Raw genomic sequence first — 21172 nt, forward strand, 5'->3', positions numbered from 1 at the left:
ATTGAAATTCTTTTTAGTATTCTTGATCCAGTCAAGAAAGATTTCAATATTTCGTTTACTGTCGTATATAAAGAGGTCGATCTTCATTTTATATTCATATGCTTCTGCCCTTCATTTTCTACTTCTTCGCTCGAGGAACTCCAATCTTGATTATGATCTTGATTTTCCAGCAACTGTTCCTCGCGTCTGTTTCCCTTTTGAAACTGATCTATTCTTCTTTCCTGATGATTTTCTTGAATTCTACAGCTTCCCTGAATTTCTGCACCTTTTCTCCTTCTTGCTCCCCATTGATATGGGTTCGGTTGTTCTTCTTTTGGCCGCTGCTATGGTGATTCATCACATTTAATCTTCTAACTACAGCGTCCAAGGTCTCTCGAATTTTCCCCAATGAATTCTTAATTGATAGCAAGCGTCTAGTTAAGGTTCTTGGAGAGAGGATGGGCGTTTCTCCTTCTTTCTTCTACACTTTTATTTTTTCTTTCCATCATCTTTTTCTCTTCTTTTGCTATTTTTCGTTTATTTTTATCAAATTTTTATTTGGTTCAAGATCGTGTACCAAATATAATATATATTTTTTAAAAAAATTTATTTTTTATCAAATTGTTATTTGGTGGTTTAAGATCATGAGCCAAATATAAAAGATTGTGAAAAAAAATCGTTGGTATATTGCATAACTAACTCTAAAGATCGTGTATAAAGTAGTCAAATCTAAATGCTCGTTTACAAAGAATCTTAAAAGAACTATTTAGATTTGGGTAGCCAATTTTAAACGATCAAATCTAAACGATTGTGTATCAAATCTAAACAATGTTATACCAAAAAATCTTGAAAAAAATCGTTTAGATTTACTACCCAAATTTAAATGATTAAATATAAACGATCGTGTAAAAAAAACCAAATCTAAACGATCATCTATCAAATAATCTTGAAAAAAAGTATTTAGATTTGGGTAGCCAAATCTAAATGATCGTATAAGAAAGAATAACAAAATCTAAACGATCGTTTACCAAATATATTATGCGTGGTGGGTACAAATTAATCACGGAGCATTTTTAGTATTTTCCATTATGAGCTTGTGGACCTTTTTCGTTTTTAAAATTGTTCTATACAGTGTAAATATTTTACCGCTTTGTTATATTTTTGAAAATATACATTTTTTTTCTATTTTTTCAAAATAGACTATATAATTTTAGGGGTTTTTCAAAAATAGAAAATATTTACACGTTATAGAACAATTTTGAAAGAGAAAAAAAATCCACAAGCTCACAATGGGAAAGAACAAAAATACTCTGCAATTAATCGGTCAAGCAAGCACGAAAAAACGATCTTGTAACCAATCTAAACAATCTTGTACCTTTCACAATCTTGATATTGGTATAAGATCTTGTACCAAATCTAAAAGATCGTGTGGTGAAAAAAGAAGAAGAAAAAAGAAAAAGAAGAATGACATAATACTTGATAATTAAAAAAGAATAAGGAAAATAAATATTGTCTTTATGAAAAAGATGACGTTGAAGATGAGAGATGACGAATAAGAGAGAACAAGAAAATTAGATTTTTAATTATATTTTGCTCCACGTTTTCCTTAAACCATTCATTGACAAAGAAAGAAAAGTCGTGATCGGATGTGTGGCAGTTGGTGAAAATAAATGGCGGAAGGCCGAGTGGTGGCGAGCAACATAATATGATGGTGTTGAACGCCACTGAAGATGGAGATTTTTAAATTTTTTTTTATTAAAAATCAATTAATTGATAGAGAAAGAGATGGAGAGAGAGTGGAGTAATAGTGTTTACAATACGCTATTCATTTATGCTTAATTCAAGCTCATTCTGTGATTTTATGATCTTATTTGAGTATGTTATAGATTTTGAGAACTTTGAAGATAGAATGTGGTGTCGATGTTGATTCGAGACTAATTCGAGCGATTACGAGGTCATAAGGCGTCAACTAGATGCCTTTTGGCTTTTGGCTTGCAACGTCATGGCACCCTACGGCAATAAGGGTTATTACGTGGCACCGTAAGACGACAATAAGAGTTATTATGCATGAAGAACGCACGACACCACTACGCTGTCCAAAAGCATCGCAACACTTCAAACTAATCATGTGCGTCTACATCTTTAATTATACACCGCAGAAGCTTTATTTAAACTTCTTTTTCGTCGCCAATTTGACCTGTGAGGCCCTGATCGCATAAAGCCAACACAATAAAGGCTCAATGACAAGGAATACGCAATGAGGCCTTGACTCGAAGAAAGAAGGTCTAGGTGAGGAGGAGTATAAGATATCCAATGGGGAATTATGAAAAAGTGAGTAAGGTGACGTGGGAATAAGTACTTAAGTCTAAGTTCCATCGCGAGAAGGCAAGCAATGCGATGAGAATAAGTTGGTGAGAAAAAGGCATGCGATTAAACGTCAAAGTTACGCGTTTAATATAGTAATATGAAAAAGAAGTGCCTGCGTCTAAGAAAAGAGGTGAGAAAGTATCTAATCAAGATGACTTGACCATTCAGTGAGAGGAAATAAATGTCTGCTACTTTCTAAGAAGATAGAAGGGTCAGGTAATTTAAGAGTTTGGCTTCTAAAAAAGACAAGGTGTGCGTCTCGAGGGAAAAGTCAAATCGCCGCTAACGAATAACCCATATGTCGAGTTTTGGTTGGCTACATGGCTCGACAAGTCAATAAGAAAACACGTGTAAAGTGTTGAAACGACCTTTGGATGTGGGAGGTCACTACAAAAGGGGTCAAAGGTCAAAGAGGAAAAAGGAGTTTTCTGATGAAAGTGACAAGTAAAATTCAAACAACTTAACGATAGTTGAGAAAATTGCTAGGCGAGAAGAGGAATCCAACGGTAGAAAAGGAAGGGATTGAGGCTATAGTATATGAGTGAGTGAAAAATAAGATTATAGCAAAATTTCTAAAATTTTCTTCTTTTTTTTTGTTTAAATCTTTCCTTGCTTGTATATAAGTTACGAATAAATGTCTATGGGCGATTATCCCTAATCAAAGTGAGTATTTCTATAACTATTGTTGTCTTGAGTAGTTATCGTGAGTGGAATATCTGTGAATCCCTGCCAAGGGAGGAACTGGTTATGAATGTCTTCCATAAATAGTTAGTATCTATGAATCTTTCATCATTGGAAGAAATGTTTGCGAATGTCTTCCATAATCAATTGGTGACGTGTTGTAAATGTGATACATGAAAAGTATGTTCTATTTATGAGAATATTATAATGTTGTTCCTTATTGTATGATTCTAGTGACTACTGAAATACTATGCAAGAAAAGTAAGTAAATGTGCTAACCCTTCTGTGTACTATTTATAGTGGTTGTTTGTCAAAGGAAAATGTGATATACCGCTAAACCCTGGTGGAAATTCCAAGTAACTCGTGTGACGCTGGTTAAATGTAGATTCTAGGTCCAGGCAAGGGGAGAATTCCAGGTCTAGGGTAAGTCATAATTACACGCTGGTTGAATGAAAAAAGATGAATGTGTTGAGGCACTAGTGGAAATCCCATGTAACTCACATGATTCTGGTTGAATGTGGATCTCAAGTCCAGATGAGGGGAGAATCTTAGGCCCTAATAATGAGTTGGAACGCATGATAACTTGAATGCGTAGAAATTATTTGTACTTCTGATGATTGTTGTGGTGGTTGATACGAACGCGTGATGGCTTGAATATGTGGAATTAGATTGTACTTAAGATGAGGGTTGTTGTGGTTTCGAACGCGTGGAATTCCTTTGTACTTATAGAAATGGTAGTTGTGATTTGATGCGATGAAAATTATTTGTCTACGATGTAATCTTATTGATATTTGTTATCTGAACACTATTGTTTTTCCCATAAAGGTATTTCTTAATCCATCACTCACTAAGTCAGTTTGACTTATGTTACAAAGTTTCCCCTCCACAGGTTTTCAAGCATCGAAGTCGAGCAAGTGATAGATTTTAGGCATTGTAGCCTAGTTAAGGAGAGAAGGCAGAATTCGTCAGTAGCCTTACATGACACGTTAGCCATAGAAATTTCTAAAATGCATAAGGAACGGGCTAGTAGGCGGGTTGCTCCTTAGTGCGGATGGTACAACTCGGAGGAAGGCAAGAGTAATACCCAGGTTAATGGGGCATAACCCGGTGAGCAAAAGAGAAAGAACCGAGCTAGGGGAAGGAAGGTTTCACATCTCAAGAAGCAGCATTAGGCGATGGACGAGGAAAGTGGTATCTTTGGGAAGCATCTGAAGAGGCAAGGAAGGGAAGGGACAATAATTAGACCCAAGGCTAAGTATCAATGCCAAGAGAATTCCACTTAGCCTTTCTCAATGTGCTGTGAAGAGTTGCACCTCGGTGGCGAAGAAGGGAATAAGGTGCATTGCTTCACAATGAGGCGAGTAAACAAGTCATAAAGTTGGAAAAGCTGAGTTAGACAAAGGGAGGCCGTAAGATTATGTTTTATGTCTTATTATAAGGAAAATTTAAGTAGTATATGAATCTTGTAAAAGTCTTAAGTTAATAAAGGAAAGTTATGTATTCATTCTGCTGTATTATCTCGCAACTATAGTGTAATGGTGAAAGTGAACAAATCGTTAAGACGAAGTAATATATTTTTTATGTTTTTCGCTGATGTGTTAATAAAGCTTTGCGATTAAAGCCTTCCATTGAGGATGAAGAAAAAAGAGAAGTTGTTCCTCTTATTGGGCATTCGGCGTCTACTATGCGGTGTGGTAAGCATGGGAGGTCCAAGCAGCACACCTCCACAAGGTTGTAGAAAGCGACTTTTGGGGGGGGGGGGACGTAACATGCCTTACATCGGATCCCAATCGTTTGTCACTTGTTTTCTCCAAATTTTCTAATCTCTTTCAATTAGTTTTGGTTCTCTAATACTTCTTCATATCTGGCAGGTAGATGAGAGGCTAAGATACTTGTTCTGGCTTAGGTTTTTAGAAATCTCCCTTTTATTCCTTTGAATTTATGAGAACTTGAACTTGTTTATTGTAACTTTTGGTTTCATTTCTGCACTTGAATGATATTATGTTATATGTTTAGATGCATGGAGAACGTATAACTTCTGCTTTACATTCAATTTTGACTCGTAACAATTTGATAATACTTAGTTGGAAGCAATAGGTTAGGTTAGCTTGTTAATCTAATGATGAGCATTATTTTAACCAATCTAAAATTGAACCTAGTGAATGCCAATTATACGCATGAAAATTAGGCATTCCACCTAAGGATTTCTTGATCTTAACGCTATTGGAAAATTCAATCATGCATGCTTAATCGTATTGAATTGGAACCATTTAGACCCTTGGGACAATTTAGTTATTTTAAGTAATTAAATTGGTTAGATGAAAGTTGCATATAGATAAGTAGAGGTAGCTCAATGAACAAGTTTTTTGGATAGGGAGAGATTGTTAGAACCCAATCTAGGCCTCCTTTTATTGAATCTTTACAAATTCCACTTCCATTCCATTCAACTTCCTTTCGTACATTCAAAATCAACTCCAACCCCCATTCAGTTACTATGGTTGGAAACTAGTTTGTTTGAGGAAAAAGTATACTCCCTGAGTTCTACTCATACTTAAAACTAAAACTAATGTTTAGTGATTATTTCAGCAATTTATTTAGCATAGATTTAGGGACAAAATCCATCTACCATAGAGAAAGATGAAGAGAGAGAGAGAAAAAAAATGTGTCGACCAGAGTGAGAGGTGGATTGACACTTTGAGGTGTGTGCATGTGTGCACAACAAATGGTGTGAAGCAATGTTGGTTGGTAGAAGAGAATGTGCGAGGAGGTAGGTTTGTTGCTTCGAATCTTTCGCACACAGGATCTATGTATATCTTTATAAAGTATATCTACTCAATCAAGTGCATCATTATCAAGTTTATCAACAATATATCAGTCAAATATATCATTATCAAGTATATTAATCAAATGTATCAAGTTTATCAACATAAAGAAGTGAATGATTGACAAATTTATTTGCAGTGTATCAGTTAAGTACATCATTACTATAAAATTGTATTTTTTTTATATGCAAAGCATGTTAAAAAATGTTTACCTTGTTGGCCTTTGCCCATCAAGTAGGCAGACATCAGTCAAGTTTATATCTTTTATATTAGTCAAGTGCATCAAGTTAATCACCAGTATAAACTAGTGCATGGTTGATAAGTATATCAATCATCAAGGGTATATTAGTAGTATATTTAGTGTATCAAATGTATAATAACATATTGAGGACATTGCAACATTTTGCATCTTTTATAGGTGGGTTAGGTTTCGTTTTGACATTTTTACAAACAACAAAAATATGTGGGCTATAGACTAAATTATTGTACTTTCATTTTCTTTTTTGCAAATGCCCCATTTTAATTTCTTGAATTAATTAACCAAACGCTTGATTGTGTTAGGTTTTATGTCCTAAAACTCGGAGATAGTAAATATATTCCATTGATCATTATTAATAAAGTATTTTATTATTATAATTTCAGTAAGTGTTATTGATTATATTATTATTTTTGTCTTAATAACCTAATAAATCCAATAAACTAACATTTTAAGTTGTTTGATGAGTCTTGAATAAGGTGAGTGATGTAACTACTTAAATGAATACGTTTTTCCAAATCCTTCATGGAGCTGGATATTTGTCACCAAGATCTAACAATGATGATGGGAAGAAGGTTGGATGCGCCAACAAGAAGCAGTGTTTATTCCACCCAGAAATAGATGAAAATTCCATTGAGGATTGTTGTGAGTTTAAGAATGAGGTACAAAAGTTGAAAACCTTGGTATCATGATATTAAGCACTACATCGCATATCCATGAGGGGCATCAGAAAATAGTAAACGCACCATTAGGAAGTTAGTCATGAAGTTCTTTCTGAGTGGTGAAGTATTATATAACAAATTACAATATAACTCTACTGCAATGTGTCGATGCCTTTGGAAGCTGAAAAGATTTTGGAAGAAATTCATGACGGAGTTTGTGGGACGCATGCAAATGGACACATGATGGCAAGGCAAGTTTTATGTTATGGTTATTTTTTATTGACCATGGAATCAGGCTGCATCAAATTTGCAAGAAAATGCCATAAATGTCAAATATACGCATATAAATTGCATGCTCCAGCTTCTCCACTACATGTGTTGATAGCCCCATGGCCTTTCTCTATGTGGGGTTTGCATGTAATTGAACCTATGGAGCCAAAGGCATCAAATGGCCATCGATTTATTTTGGTAGCCATATACTATTTTACGAAATGGGTAGAGGTTGCTTCATACAAAAGTGTCACCAAGCAAGTTGTTGTCAAGTTCATATGGAAGAACATTATATATCAATATGCTTTGCCTGAGAGCGTATCATCATAGATAATGAAAAAACCTGAATAACAAATTAGTGGAGGAGTTATGTAATCAGTTCAAGGTTAAAAACTCTAATTTCACTCCTTATCGTCCTAAGATGAATAGGGTAGTGGAAGCAGCAAACAAAAGTAGTATCAAAAAGATTCTCGAGAAAATGTTGATCACTTATAGAGATTGGCATGAAATGTTGCCTTTCACATTGCATGAATAAAGAATATCAGTTGCACGTCAACATGGGCAACCCCTTTTTCACTAATGTATGGTTTTGAAACAATTTTACCTATTAAAGTTAGAACTAGATGAAGCAAAGTGGGCTCACGAGCAATTAAATTTCATAGAAGAAAAGAGACTGATTATGCTATGTAGAGGACAGTTGCACCAAAAGAAAATAGCACGAGCGTATTACAAAAAAGTTCGACGCCATCATTTCCAAGAAGGAGATCTAGTGTTAAAAAGGATCCTACCTTTTCAAAAGGATCATAGAGGAAAATGAACTCGCAATTACGAGGGACCATATGTAGTAAAAAGAAATTTCTCGTGAGGAGCTTTAATTTTGAAAAATATGGTCGAAGATGGCTAGCCTAACCCTTTTAGTGTGGACTATGTGAAGAAATACTATGTATAGAGCAATTATTAGCTTTTGATTCTAGCATTTTCTCGTCAAGTCACTAATATTTTAAGGATTTGAGCTTGTATTTAAGGTTCAATACTCATGATCGTTATTGGGCTATTATGCATGTTTTGGTTTTTTCTCGAGAAAAGTAAACAATGATTCAATTTTTTATACCTAATTAACATGTTTATGCATACATGACCTTTCATATTATCTGCATTCTCATGGGTGGCCTGTTATTCATTCTTGATATGATAGTTTAATATATGACCTCCAGCTTGATTATTCATTCTTTTTGTCATGAGGCACTTGTTTTATCCTTAGCCTTTGGCACCATGTACCTGCGATGATGCTTGTTTTATCTCTGGCCTCCAACTTATTTATTCTTTTGTCATAAGGCGCTTGCTTTATCCTTGGTCCTTAACAACATGTTTCTAAGATGACGTTTGTTATATCCCTGGCCTCCAGCTTATTTATTCTTTTGTCATGATGCGCTTGTTTTATCCTTGGTTCTTGACACCTTGTTGCTGAGATGACACTTGTTTTATCCCTGGCGTCCAACTTATTTATTCTTTTTTCATTAGGCACTTATCTTATCCTTAGCCTTTGACACCATGTTGCTGTGATGACATTTATTTTATCTCTGGCCTCCAGTTTATTTATGCTTTTGTCATGAGATGCTTGTTTTATCCCTGACCCCTGACGCTGATAAATTATCTAACATACTTAATTTCACGAGTTAGTGGTTATACCTTCGTCCACCTTCTAATTCTCTAATTCTCTACAACTTTTTTTTTATTATTCTTTAAAATATAGTAATTGTAATAATGGCTAAGATTTTTATTTATTTATTTTGTTAAAGAAAAGGTAATTTTTTTTGTAATAATATAAAATCTTATGATAATTGTTATTATTATTATTATTATTATTATTATTATTTTAAGATCTTCTATTAAAGAGGAAAATAAAAACCATTAATAAAAATATCTATCTTAAAAAAATCATTTTATCACATTTGACTTATTTTTATCATTTTTAGGAAAACACAAAATAATTTGTTCGACACAAAATCTTTTATTATCATATTTGATTTATCATTTTTGGAAAAAACAAAATAATTTATTCTATACAAAATCTTTTAATATCATATTTTGATTTATCCTTCATCATTTTAAGAAAAAAAAAAGTTATTTTGGACAAAACCTTTCAATATCAGATTTTACTATTTTTGAAAAAAATAATAAAATTTCATAATATCTAATTTGATTTTATACTTGTTAAATTTTCCTAATTTGTGGTATACCCAGGGTCTATAAACAACCCACATCGATTTCGCTAAAAAAAATCCTACGATAGAATCTAGAAATTTCTGAGAGTTCGTTATTTCTAGATTCTTGAGGCGAGAGATCAATATCTTTGAGAGCCCGAGATTTGATCCCAAGAAAAAATTAATTTAATCAATGTTTTAAAAAAATCTTTATTGGAAAATTAGCCTAAGATAGAATTTCAGAAATTATAATAATTTCTCATTCTCTTATGGTGAGCAATTTTTCCCCAATATAGTCTAATTAATGCAATATATTCAACTTATTTTATGCGATCATTGTTTCAAATATTGGAGTAATGAGCAATGAAATAAGACATATAATATAATAAACAATCTTTGCTTTTCTAAATGAATTTTATTCAAGATATCGAATTTGGGCACTGTTTTCTAAATGGGTGTTATCGGGTGCTAACACCTTCTCCGTATACATATGACTCCTGAACTCAATTCTATTTTTTTCATAAACTTTTTTTATTTTATTTAAAATTATTTACTTTATTTTGGTGCCCAATTACACCATAAAAAAGATTGGTGGAGACTTCTTTTTTTGTTTTTTAAAATTAACCCTTTTTAAGGACGTCGGCCGCTCTGCATTGTCTCGGGTACATGGCGACATTACGATCTCCCTAAGACTAAGAATCTTTTCTTGACAGTAATGACTTAGGCTTCCTCCAAATTTGTGATAATCTTCAACATGTTGCACTCAACAAATGAAAAACTTGAACAACAAAATATAGTGAGCAAAGAGCAAAATATAATGATGAATAGTTAATTTGACCATAGTACAAAAAACATCTTGCACGTTAAACAAAAGCGACAACCCTAAATGATTTATCATAATACCACCTTAAATAATCAAAATCAATAAAGGAAACAAATCCCCGTTTGGTATAGAAAAGTCGTTGTCGGTAGAATTCTTCAACTGTCAATAAATGGAAACAACTTAAGCGTAAAATAATTAGAACTCTGCAAAACAAAAACTTGTTAATTAGCTGAGTAGTAGAGCTCATTCTCTTTAAGATGTCTTACGGCTTTGCCTTGATTGTGCTAACAGTTATGATGTTATCATGTCGTCCCCAAGATAAACAGTCGAAGAGAAGGTTTGATCAAGTTTGCACTAAATTGATTGTTTCAATTGAAGAACGCTATTCTATTTTTGGATAATATTGCTTGAGAATAAAACTTTTAAAATATAAATTGTGAGGAACATAAGAATGATGAGGAATGTTAGTGATATATAATCAAATTTGCCTTCAATTATTAGCTTAAACTTTTGGATGAATTGGTTATTTAATATGATATCAGAGCAAGTGGTCTAGGGAGGTCCTATGTTCAAGCCCCTGCAAGTTGAGAAATGCAAGTTTAAAATCCAAGTGTAAATTATTTATGGATTGAAATCATTTTGATGAGAAAATTTTATGAGCAATTTTATTTTGATAAGGATTTGGAAATTTAATAGGTGATGGAAAGGCTAAGGAAATGGCCAAAGTTGAAGTTTGGTTTTGAGTTGAATTTTTTTTTCTTTTTCTTTTTCTTTTTCTTCTCTTCTTGCTTACTCCCTCACCCCATGGTCATCTCTCCCTATTTCTCTGTCGCTCCCTTACGCTCACCATCTCTCTCTTCCATCGTCGAGCACTCCATGATCGACATGAATCATGCTGTTGCACGCCTTGTCAACCACTGCTCTGAATGCATGCTGCCAGTCGTAGCAAGTCGCACAAAGTTATGCTATTTTCCGTCGTTTTTCAAGAGGTGTCTTGGCTGTCGTTTGTCTTCTTCAAGTCGTTGCTCTCGCCTATTGTGACGTTGTTGATACAATCCTTGTCTAAGCTATAGTTCAAGGTTCAATTTTGTACTTTCTGAATCAGGTTTTAGAACGAGTTAGCTGTGGTACAACCACTAGGTGTGGTACTCGCCGGAAATCAAGTCAGTCATCATTCATATCTATTTCTTAGTCAAATTTTTCTGCTTAAACTAAGAATGGCTTGGGGTTGTGTTTAAGGTGATTTTTGATTACCCATTAAGTTTATGCTTGAGTTTAACAATACCCATTGCATTTCGTTGTTAGTTTTAGATTCTTGGGTGATTTTAGTCGCTATTCAGCCTTTAGGAAGCTCAAAATTTGGGTCTTTTTGCACAACTTGGGTAAGATTCTAAACTTTATAGAGTGAGTCCTGAATACCCATTTAATTATAGTACTAATGTTGAATAGCCCTTGATATTGAAGCTAGATTTCAAATTTAGAAGGTAGTTAGAGTGTTGTCGATTGAAGTTAAGAGTACCTTGTTAAGTTCTTGGAAAGTTTGGAGTAATTTCGTTGATTTTTCCTAAAGTTCTTGAATGCCATTAAGTTTAAGTGTTAAAATTGAATTACTCATGATACTCGAGTCCTAGAGTTGATTGTTAAGAGTTGAAAATGGACTTTCCATTAACTTTAGAGTTCACTTGGGTATTACTTTTATAAGCTTCAAAACATAAAATGGTTTTAGGTACTAAATTTGAATTTATAAAGTTGTTAATGTGCAGTCAGGCGATTTCGACAAGGTATCAATAAGGTTTTAGGTAAATTAATGAGTTCTCTCATAGTCCTTAAATACCCATTTAGTTTTAGCATGAACTTGATATTACGTACCCATAATGTTTGAATGGAAAATTGGAGACTTTAGAGAACTATGAAGCATTGTTCACTGCACTTAAGATCGTTTAGGACAAGTGCGGGTACTCTCTTAAGTTATTGACTCGTTATAAGTTTGATATTGAGTTTGTTAAATGATCTAAATCTCTCACATTATTGATATTGCAACTAAGATCCTATTAATTTAAAAGACCCATTAAGCTGCACTAAGTTTAGATGCTCATCTTGTCAAGAGTGTAATGTGAAGTTTAAGGTCCAAGGGTGGAATGTTTAGCCGAGACTAAAGCATGTAGGGGAAAGTTCAATTTAAGACTTGGAAGAGATAAATCAAAGTCTTTAGAACATTAAATAGTTTAAGTTAACCTTATGGCGTGTTTTGGAAATAGTTGTGACATCTTGATATGTGAAGACAATGATATGACCTTGATCGTTGTTTTAGGCCAAATTGAAGTGCAAAAGGGATATAATCCATGGGGATCAAGTTATTGATTGTGAGTGACTAATTTTCAAACTTTCTTTGTACATATACATGTTATTTTATGATATCGTTTGGAAATCACCATGACTTAAACTTATTATGACTATGTTTTCATTTATGTTTAAACAATGTGTTTACGCATCGTGATTTTAAGAATGTTTATGATTTGGATTTTATAAAAGCAGGTTTCAAGTTCTTGTTTTTATTTATACTTAAACGATGTGTTTATTCACCACGATTTTAAGAATGCATACAGCTTGAACTCTATAAAATTGTGTTTCAAGTTCTTTATTATACTTGGTTTTGAAATATGATTAACTGATGTTTATGGTGAACGAGAAGGTGATTTTTCTAAGGGTACATGAATGTGTTTCCGTAGCACTACCTATGGTTGTCAAGGGATTCTAGGACCGAAAGAGGTTGTGATCAGAGATTCGAGAACCTAGGCCTAAGTGAGGATGTGGATGGAGAATTGTGATATGGCTTCAGGCCTAACTTAACCCATGGTAGGTGACTTTATATGCACATTAAAGGATATGGAGGTTGTTACTGTGGTAGGTGCTAAGTATGTGTGAGCTTCGTTTAGCCGCGTGTTTTCTTGTTGATATGGATCATGTATGAGCTATTCCAGGTCGTGTATTTAGTATGTTATCATGGTTGGATATGATGGAGATTGTTACTATGGTAGGTGCTAAGTATGTGTAAGCTTCGTTTGGTAGCATGTTTCCTTGCGGATATGGATCATGTGTGCTATTTCGAATTATGTATTTAGTATTCTACCATGGTCGAATTAGATGGAGGTTGCTATCTTGGCGGGTACTAAGTATGCATGAGCTAGTTTTGGCTGCATGATTCCTTGGTCATGTGCGAGCTATCCTTGGTCGTATATTTAGACGCCTTGCCATGGTTGGATTGAGTATAGATTTGTTGGTTCGATTGGTGACTATGTGATAATGACGTTTCAACTATTATTTCATCATTGATGCATATTTATAGATGTTTTTTTTTAGCATGTTTTATGAGTTTTTACTTCTAAGAAACTTGTCACTCACTGAGTTTTCAACGTACATTTTCAATGTTTTCTCCCCCTCCCCCAGGTAGCGGTCAAGAACAAAGCATTGGTTAAGTTCCCTTTAATTGACTGCAGACTTTCATTCTTTGTATTTACACACTTAAGTTTTGTATTGCAATATGAGATGGCTAGAAGTAGCGAGGGTCATGCTATGGGCATGTATCTTGAGGAATCCCTCATTAGACTATAATTATTTTGTAACTAATATCTAGTTGGATATAAACTCTCTTTGAAACTTTGAAATAGTTTAGATGAGTGTGTGGTAATACACACTCAAAGAGATTTTATGTGTAAAGATCTCATATATGTATAGAAGTGTAATTTTCACCTCTTTTCAGGTTTGGTTAACCCGAATTTTAGGGACAATTCAGTCGAAATTTTTGTAGAAATTCATTATGGGTTCCATAGATATTAAGTTGGAAAAAAGTTGTTTTAAAAAGTGTTTTCATGCCACGATCTAGGTTAGAGAGGAAAACCTAAAACGGGGTGTTACCCTAGCTTATGTTGAGAAGTGAGGAAGGAGTGTATAGAGGAATTAAGAAGAGAAGAAGAGTTGTAAGCGTGAAGAAAGACCCGTCGATTTTTTTAAATAAGAAATTATTTTCTTTTTTCTTTTTTCTTTTTTTTTTTCATTTTTCCTCACCTGACCTTTCTTTTCTTTTATTTTTTAAATTTCACCAACAGTCGCACTTCGAGGAAGGAAATATCGGACGGAATATTGCAACTAGATATTTTTCAGCTAATAAGGAAAATATTTTGATGTCTGAAATAGAAACTAAAACTTTATTTCAGAGAGCTGCAAAAACAATGCTTTCGATAAAAGAAAAAGAAAAGAAAAGATACAAAGCAAACTAATCAAAATATTAAACCATATCTACTTATCTTTTAAATTAATTTGTGAAACCAAACCACAAAATATCACTATCATATATATATATATATAGTACACATAACTCTTGTAGGTAAAATAATCAAAATGTAAAAAATGAAAAACATGGGGAGTTGTAGCTAATTACAAATAAAAATATGTTGTATGCAAATATGAAAACCTAGTGAAGACAAATATTGTTATAAAAAAAATATTGCAATAGTTAATTCTTTTTTCGACAACCTCAATTGCTAAAATTTGTGTCTACGTAGGTGTTAGATTAATTTTTAAGATCAAACTTACAAACACAAAATCTACACTAACTGCCACATAAAGACAGTGTTAGGGAGTGCAAACAATATATATCACACTAGAAGAGAATGGGTTGGGACTCTCAACTCATGCAGCATACAGAGAGGGAGACAACACACAAGTTTCAACACGTCATGCAAAGTTAACATGATGAACATGTAGTCAAAAGCAATTAATATTTCTTAAATGAGTAGTAACCTAATCATATCATTTTCCTCTATTTATTCTTCTAATTTATTTATAATTAAAAGCAAAACTTTCTTGTTGAGATTTTAGTTGAGTTCCTTGCTTCATTTTTGTCACGATTCCTAGTTCTTTAATTTTTTTAAAAAATTGTGAGTATGTTCCTACATTTTTTTTCACTATAATTGTCAACATGTTTTGATATGTAGTTAAAAAGTAAATTTTAAAAACTATTTGTTTTAGTTCTTAAAACTCATTTTAGAAGTTAAAAATAAATTTAGAATGTACATAATAAAAACATTCATATAATAGATGTAGCATTTATAAATTTAATTTAAGCAAAAGAAACCAAATAAAACAAAATGAAAAGGGGCTGAATTTCTTCATCTTCAATTTTACCCACGTTCTTTCATATAATTCCTAACATGTTTTGTTTTTTTAAGGCATATCTATAAAACAAAAAAATAATGAGGTCCATAACTCAAGATCGACGCAGATAGCAGAGCACACAACAAAGCAACAAACTGCTCAAGAGAAGCACTACCAACTACAAACATCATGCAAAACAAGCAAAGAGAAGGAAGAAATCACAAAACTAGGGGTGTAATTGGGTCGGGTCGGGTCGGGTTTTCTTTTTTTTTCCTCCTCCTCCTCCTTCTTCAGATACACAATTCAAAAACATTATTCTAAAGCTACAAAAAAAATAATATATAGTAATAAAGAATTGCACTTTTTCAAGTTTAATCATAATGGATTTTTTTTCTAGAAGGTTTGACACAATTCTAAACCATCCCCTTGCATATATGTTTTCTAATTAAGCACAATCATATTCTGAAATGATATGACAGTTGAAACCAATCTCTAACACAGCAAAAAGCCAAACAATATTGTTCTGAATATAGAAAGTGATATAGAAGCTATGATATAGAACATGAAAAGTTCCTCCCAAAACTAAACTAAACAAAACCAATTAATAACAACAACAACAACAATATTGGCTGTAAAATGGGAGTGGGATGATAGGAGCTTTGCTTTGGCAGTAATAGTAAATAATAGTTTAGCACATTCAAAGCTCCCAACTAACCCCCAGATTCAATTTTACCACCACAAACACTCCCATATCTCATCAATGTGTTATGTAAGACCCAAACAGTTGTGGAGCATAGATCCAAAAATAGTGTTGAATTGGATACACCGTTGGATATATGAGCAACCTCTTGAACTGGATTGCCATCCGAGAGAACATCCCACTGATGCAACATTAAAACTTACACAGTTAATGAATGAAATCATTGTCATCATAAATTGTTTGACTAGTTTGAAAATTTGAATCACAAATACCTGGGATCTGGTTCTGTCGTTCTTAAAGAAGTGCTTCCATCACTGTGCTTCAAGACTCTAAAAAAACAAGATTCGATATTTAACAAGTTAACAATTTAAAAAAATGTAAATAAAGATTTGAGAGTAGGGATTTAAACCATAGAGTCATTATTCAAATTCTCAAATGCAGCTTCCATCTTCTTTCCTATGTTTATGAATTCTAGATCAAAATGACAAACAGTTAGCTTATATGGGATAATTAAAAATTTTAAATGCGTACTTCAAAAAGAATATTACCTTCATCAATTTCTTCAGCCCCGTCAATTTCTTCAGTCATGTCATCCAAAGGTTTAGACTGAATCCAATTATGAGCACAAATGAGTGGCTCTGCAGTTTGAGGAGTTAAAGAACTTCAAAAAGAATCTAACACCCGTCCTCTAGTGCTAAAGGCGGACTCAGAAGGCACAGTTGATATAGGAATACTGTAGATGTCCTTAGCTACTTGGCTAATGATCTTAAATCGAGAGGAATTCACCTTCCACCAAGTTAGCAAATCTAAATATTCATCGCCCATACAATCTATACGAGCCTCATCCAGATAACGAGCCACCTCTGTTTTAGCATCATCTAGACATGTTTTGTTACTTTGTTTAAATCTATCATGAACAGTAGCATGTGCCTTATAAGATCCACTAGATGAGATAGAAGGTATTTCACTTTGACTTTGAAAGCCAAATCCTTCGATAGGCATACATGATTGTGTTTGTGAATATTTTTTTTTGACATTCTCATATAATAATCATCACACAATCGACGAAATGCTTCTTCAACCTTATTCGTCCATATTTTTGCACAATCTTCCTCCAAAAATTCATTAAAACAATAATTCACATAAGCTAGCTTGTACCTAGGGTCAAGAACTACAGAAACATACAATAATAAATTGGTCTTCTCACTTGTAGTTATACCCCAATACTTGTTGAATTTTGTCTGCATGCTTAATGTCATTTGACTCAATAATGCATTCTCATACGATGAGTATTCACAAATTATTTCTTGGATCAAATAAAGTTCATGAAAAAATATGTTTGAAGTCACAGACATAGATGCAGAAAACTTCATTGTTACCTCTGAAAAAGTCTTTAGGAACTTTACAAACACTTTTGCATTATCCCAATCTTCAGTAGTAGGAATATCATCCTTTGGCAAATAACTAGGGTCATGCTCCACCAATCTTTCAAAAGTCTTTTGACACTTAATTGCTCCATCCAACATAGTAAAAGTAAAATTCCATCGTATCGGAACATCCATTGTAAGACAATTTTTTGTTGACATCTTATCTTCTTTAGCAAAATCTTTAAAAATTTGCAATCTAGCAGGAGATGACCTAACATACTTTACGGCATTTCTGATTCGAATGATAGACACATGGAAATCTTTTAAGGCATCACTAACAATTAAATTAAGAATATGGGCACAACATCTAATGTGAATAAATTCACCATCCAACACCAACCCATTTCTGCCTTTAAACTTTTTAACCAAGTACGCAATGGCTACATCATTTGAACTTGCATTATCAACCGTTATAGTAAAGAGCCTATCAATACCCCAACCTTCTAGGCACTTTTCAATGGCTCTTCCTAGGGTATCTCCTTTATGATTAGCTACTTGACAAAAGTTCAAAATTCTTTTGTGCAAGTTCCAATCATCATCAATGAAATGAGCCGTTATAACCATATAATTAATATTTTGCACAGAAGTCCACGTATCCATTGTTAAACAAACTCTTTGGCCACTTCGAGTTAATGCATTTTTTAACTTTTTTTTCTCCTTCATATACATTTGAAAACAATCTTTTGCAACGGTTACTCTTGATGGAATCACAAACTTGGGATTTAATGTCCGAAAAAATTAGTGAAACCCTTCACTTTCTACGAAATTAAATGGAAATTCATCCAAGATAACCATCCTAGTAAGCATTTTTCTACAATTTTCTTGAGTGAATGATGCAGCCATCAAACTACTTTTAGAATCTCCCTCTCCTTCAACATTATCTTCCAATGGATTTACATACATCTTACATTTCTCTATATGTCTTTTTAAATTAGTGGTACCATTTCTTTTGGAATCATAAGCATATGAAGTCCTACAATGTTTACAAGCAGCCCTAAGATATTTAGGATCACATCCTTCTACTTTTATAAAATGTTTCCATACCGATGATGGTGGTTTAACTGGTTTTCTTTTTCCTTACACTAGACTAGAACAACTCTGATTTGAAGTCTCGTCTACCGAGAATGAAGTCATCCTAATAATCATCAAACAAAACACATAGGAAAGAACAACACTCAAATCAATAATTGATTCACACAGAAGCTCATGCATTTTAAACAATGAATAAGGTAATTATTTACCATTTTAAACAATGAATAAGGTTTGAAGGTCAACACTTGCAGGTTTGAAGTTGGGAATAAAATTGTTGTTAATAACACAGTTTGGCAAGTACTTGGAAGACTTCATTTATTATTTTAGCTTCTTAAACTCTTTGAGTGTATTTTTAATTAACTATTTTAGCTCAATAAACTCTTTTGAGGTGTATTTTCAGTAGGTATAACCAAGCTAGCTATATCTTAATTCATAAGAGTGAAAACTGAAAAAGCCGGAAAGTGACCATGAAGAAGTGGACTTTTGAAATCCAACAAAGTTTGATCATTGAATGGACATTATTCTCAATTCTAAAATGGTTCACAATTTTGTAGTATTTCACAATGAAGTATTTCACAATTCATCTAAAATGGTTCTGGAAATATTTTCAAAATTTACTCTAAACAGTTTTTTTCTCAATAATTGATTTTTTACATTGGCACTTATTCACATTAGCTTAATTAGATGTTTTTTTAGTTAAGAAACTTGTTTTTGAATAACCCAATACTAGAATAAGGAAGACGATAGATTCCCTTCAATTTTATAGTATACTTATTATTCCTAAATATCCTTCTCTATCTCTACATGGTTAGAATTAGAAACATTCTTGAACAAGAATTAGTATCAGTTGAAAAAATCAATTATTTGGTGTTTTCCTCAGTACTTAAAATTTTAAACTCAATTACTAACAGGCAGCGACAGAAAATTGAAACCATGAAACCCTAAACGAAGCAGAAACGACAGAGTTCGGTAGACTTTATAGCCACTGTAGAAATGAAGGTAATTTGAAAAATTTCTTCAGTCATTAATTTTGGGCTGCTTCTTAGTTCTTACGACCAGATATCTATCAACATAATGATACCAAATTGATAGAATCCAAATATGATTAACAATAATGGAATTACAAGATAAACCAAGAGTACAAGGTACTTAACAATCCCAATCTTGATATTCTCGAGCCCCAATTCATTCAAAAAATATTGTCAATATTCTTTCTTCCCTTCTCATTGTATTCATAACCAAACTTCCCCAACAAACTCCTTAACTAGTTGTTAGTATCCTTAATACTCTAACTCATTTCTAATACCATTCATATCGGATTCTTGATTTGCACATGAAAAATTTTAAACTCAATTACTAACAGGCAGCGACAGAAAATTGAAACCATGAAACCCCAAACAGCGAAGATTAAACCAAGAACAGAGAACAGAACAGAGACAGAAAGAAAAACTCGAAGGATTAAACCAAGAAAGAAAAACTCATCACATAACAGAGACATCTACCGATTATATAGGCAATAACACCAAATAAATAGAAAAAAAGACCCAAAAATACCTGAGAATCTGAAGATCTTGAAGGCTACAAGAAAGCTTGAGGAGGCTGTAATCGGAGGATGAATACGATGGAGTGGCGAAGAGATGAAGATGAAGAGTTGATGCCGACGCCGATGCAGACGAAGAGAAGATGCCGACGGAGTTTGCAGACGAAGAGGTGAAGAAGAGTCGACGAAGAGGAGAGGAAATGAAATCGCAGATGCAGGCAAAGAAAAATTTTAACCTAATCGGTTAATTTTAAACCCGACCCGACCCAACCCGAATCAAATCGATTTGATTCGGTTCGGTAACGCTTTTGTTACTAACCGGTCCAACCCAAACCGAATCGGGTCGAATCGGGTCATCGGTTCGGGTCGGTTTTTTTCACCCCTGCACAAAACAAGAACATAAAATATGACAAAAACAAAGTCCACTAAAGCTAGTCAATAATATCATCAGATCAAGAAGTAGCATGAGTATGAACAGTAAAAACAAGAAGTCTCACAAGCACAAAAACATCATGGATGAGCCACCATGCAACCAATGGATTATGATCCTGCCAGTTTAAAATAAATAGCAACATCATACAACAGCGTATGCCATAACTTTGACTTTAACTTACACCCTTACCCAACCCAACCCAACCTAACACACCCACTATAACTCAACCCTCCACCAAATTATCTGATGAGTAACTCATTAAACCTAGAATCTCACCCCATACTCTACAACTAAGTCCAAAATCAAAGAACAAATGATCCTAAAACTCCAACTCCAACTAAAACGGATATAATAGACGCTCCAATTATACTATCCCACCACCACTACACAACTAACCAATCCCTTTGTCCCCGATCTATCTCACACAGTCAACTAAGCACAAAAGGAGTGATGAGGAATATTACTCCCAAACTAAAGACGTCTTGACCAGGAAACTCTAGGATGCAAAGCTTCCTGAGCACTCTTCACCCTAAACACAGATTAGACCCACCGTACCGGACTCCAAAACCCACACATCCTTCGTTCCCAATATGTTCCTATAATTCATGCCTAAAAATTACCAATATCCTAACAAGAAAAAGAGGACAATAATTATTGATAATTACATTTTCTAAAGCACTGACCAACATTTTTTTCTTTTTTCTTTTTTTTTGTTCAAATCCAAATGACAAACACGAGCACCAATTGAAAGATGAATATTTGATAATGGGTTGGTAACGTTTGGAAGAGAGAAATGAATTACTACTTTGATTAATCTACTTT

At 33.5% G+C, this 21172-nt stretch overlaps 1 protein-coding gene across 1 annotated transcript; it reads right to left on the bottom strand.

Annotated features, from left to right (window-relative positions):
- Positions 1 to 15975: 15975 nt before the first annotated feature.
- Positions 15976 to 20631, bottom strand: LOC127143844 (uncharacterized). The gene is made up of 5 exons (XM_051079087.1): positions 20627 to 20631; positions 20237 to 20299; positions 19932 to 20153; positions 16191 to 16247; positions 15976 to 16099 (listed from the first exon to the last, which is right to left on the bottom strand). The coding sequence occupies exons 1-5, from the start codon at positions 20629 to 20631 to the stop codon at positions 15976 to 15978; spliced, it is 471 nt and encodes a 156-aa protein (XP_050935044.1).
- Positions 20632 to 21172: the final 541 nt, after the last annotated feature.

The sequence above is a fragment of the Cucumis melo genome, chromosome 11 (assembly GCF_025177605.1).
Source record: "Cucumis melo cultivar AY chromosome 11, USDA_Cmelo_AY_1.0, whole genome shotgun sequence".
NCBI classification, from domain to species: Eukaryota; Viridiplantae; Streptophyta; class Magnoliopsida; order Cucurbitales; family Cucurbitaceae; genus Cucumis; species Cucumis melo.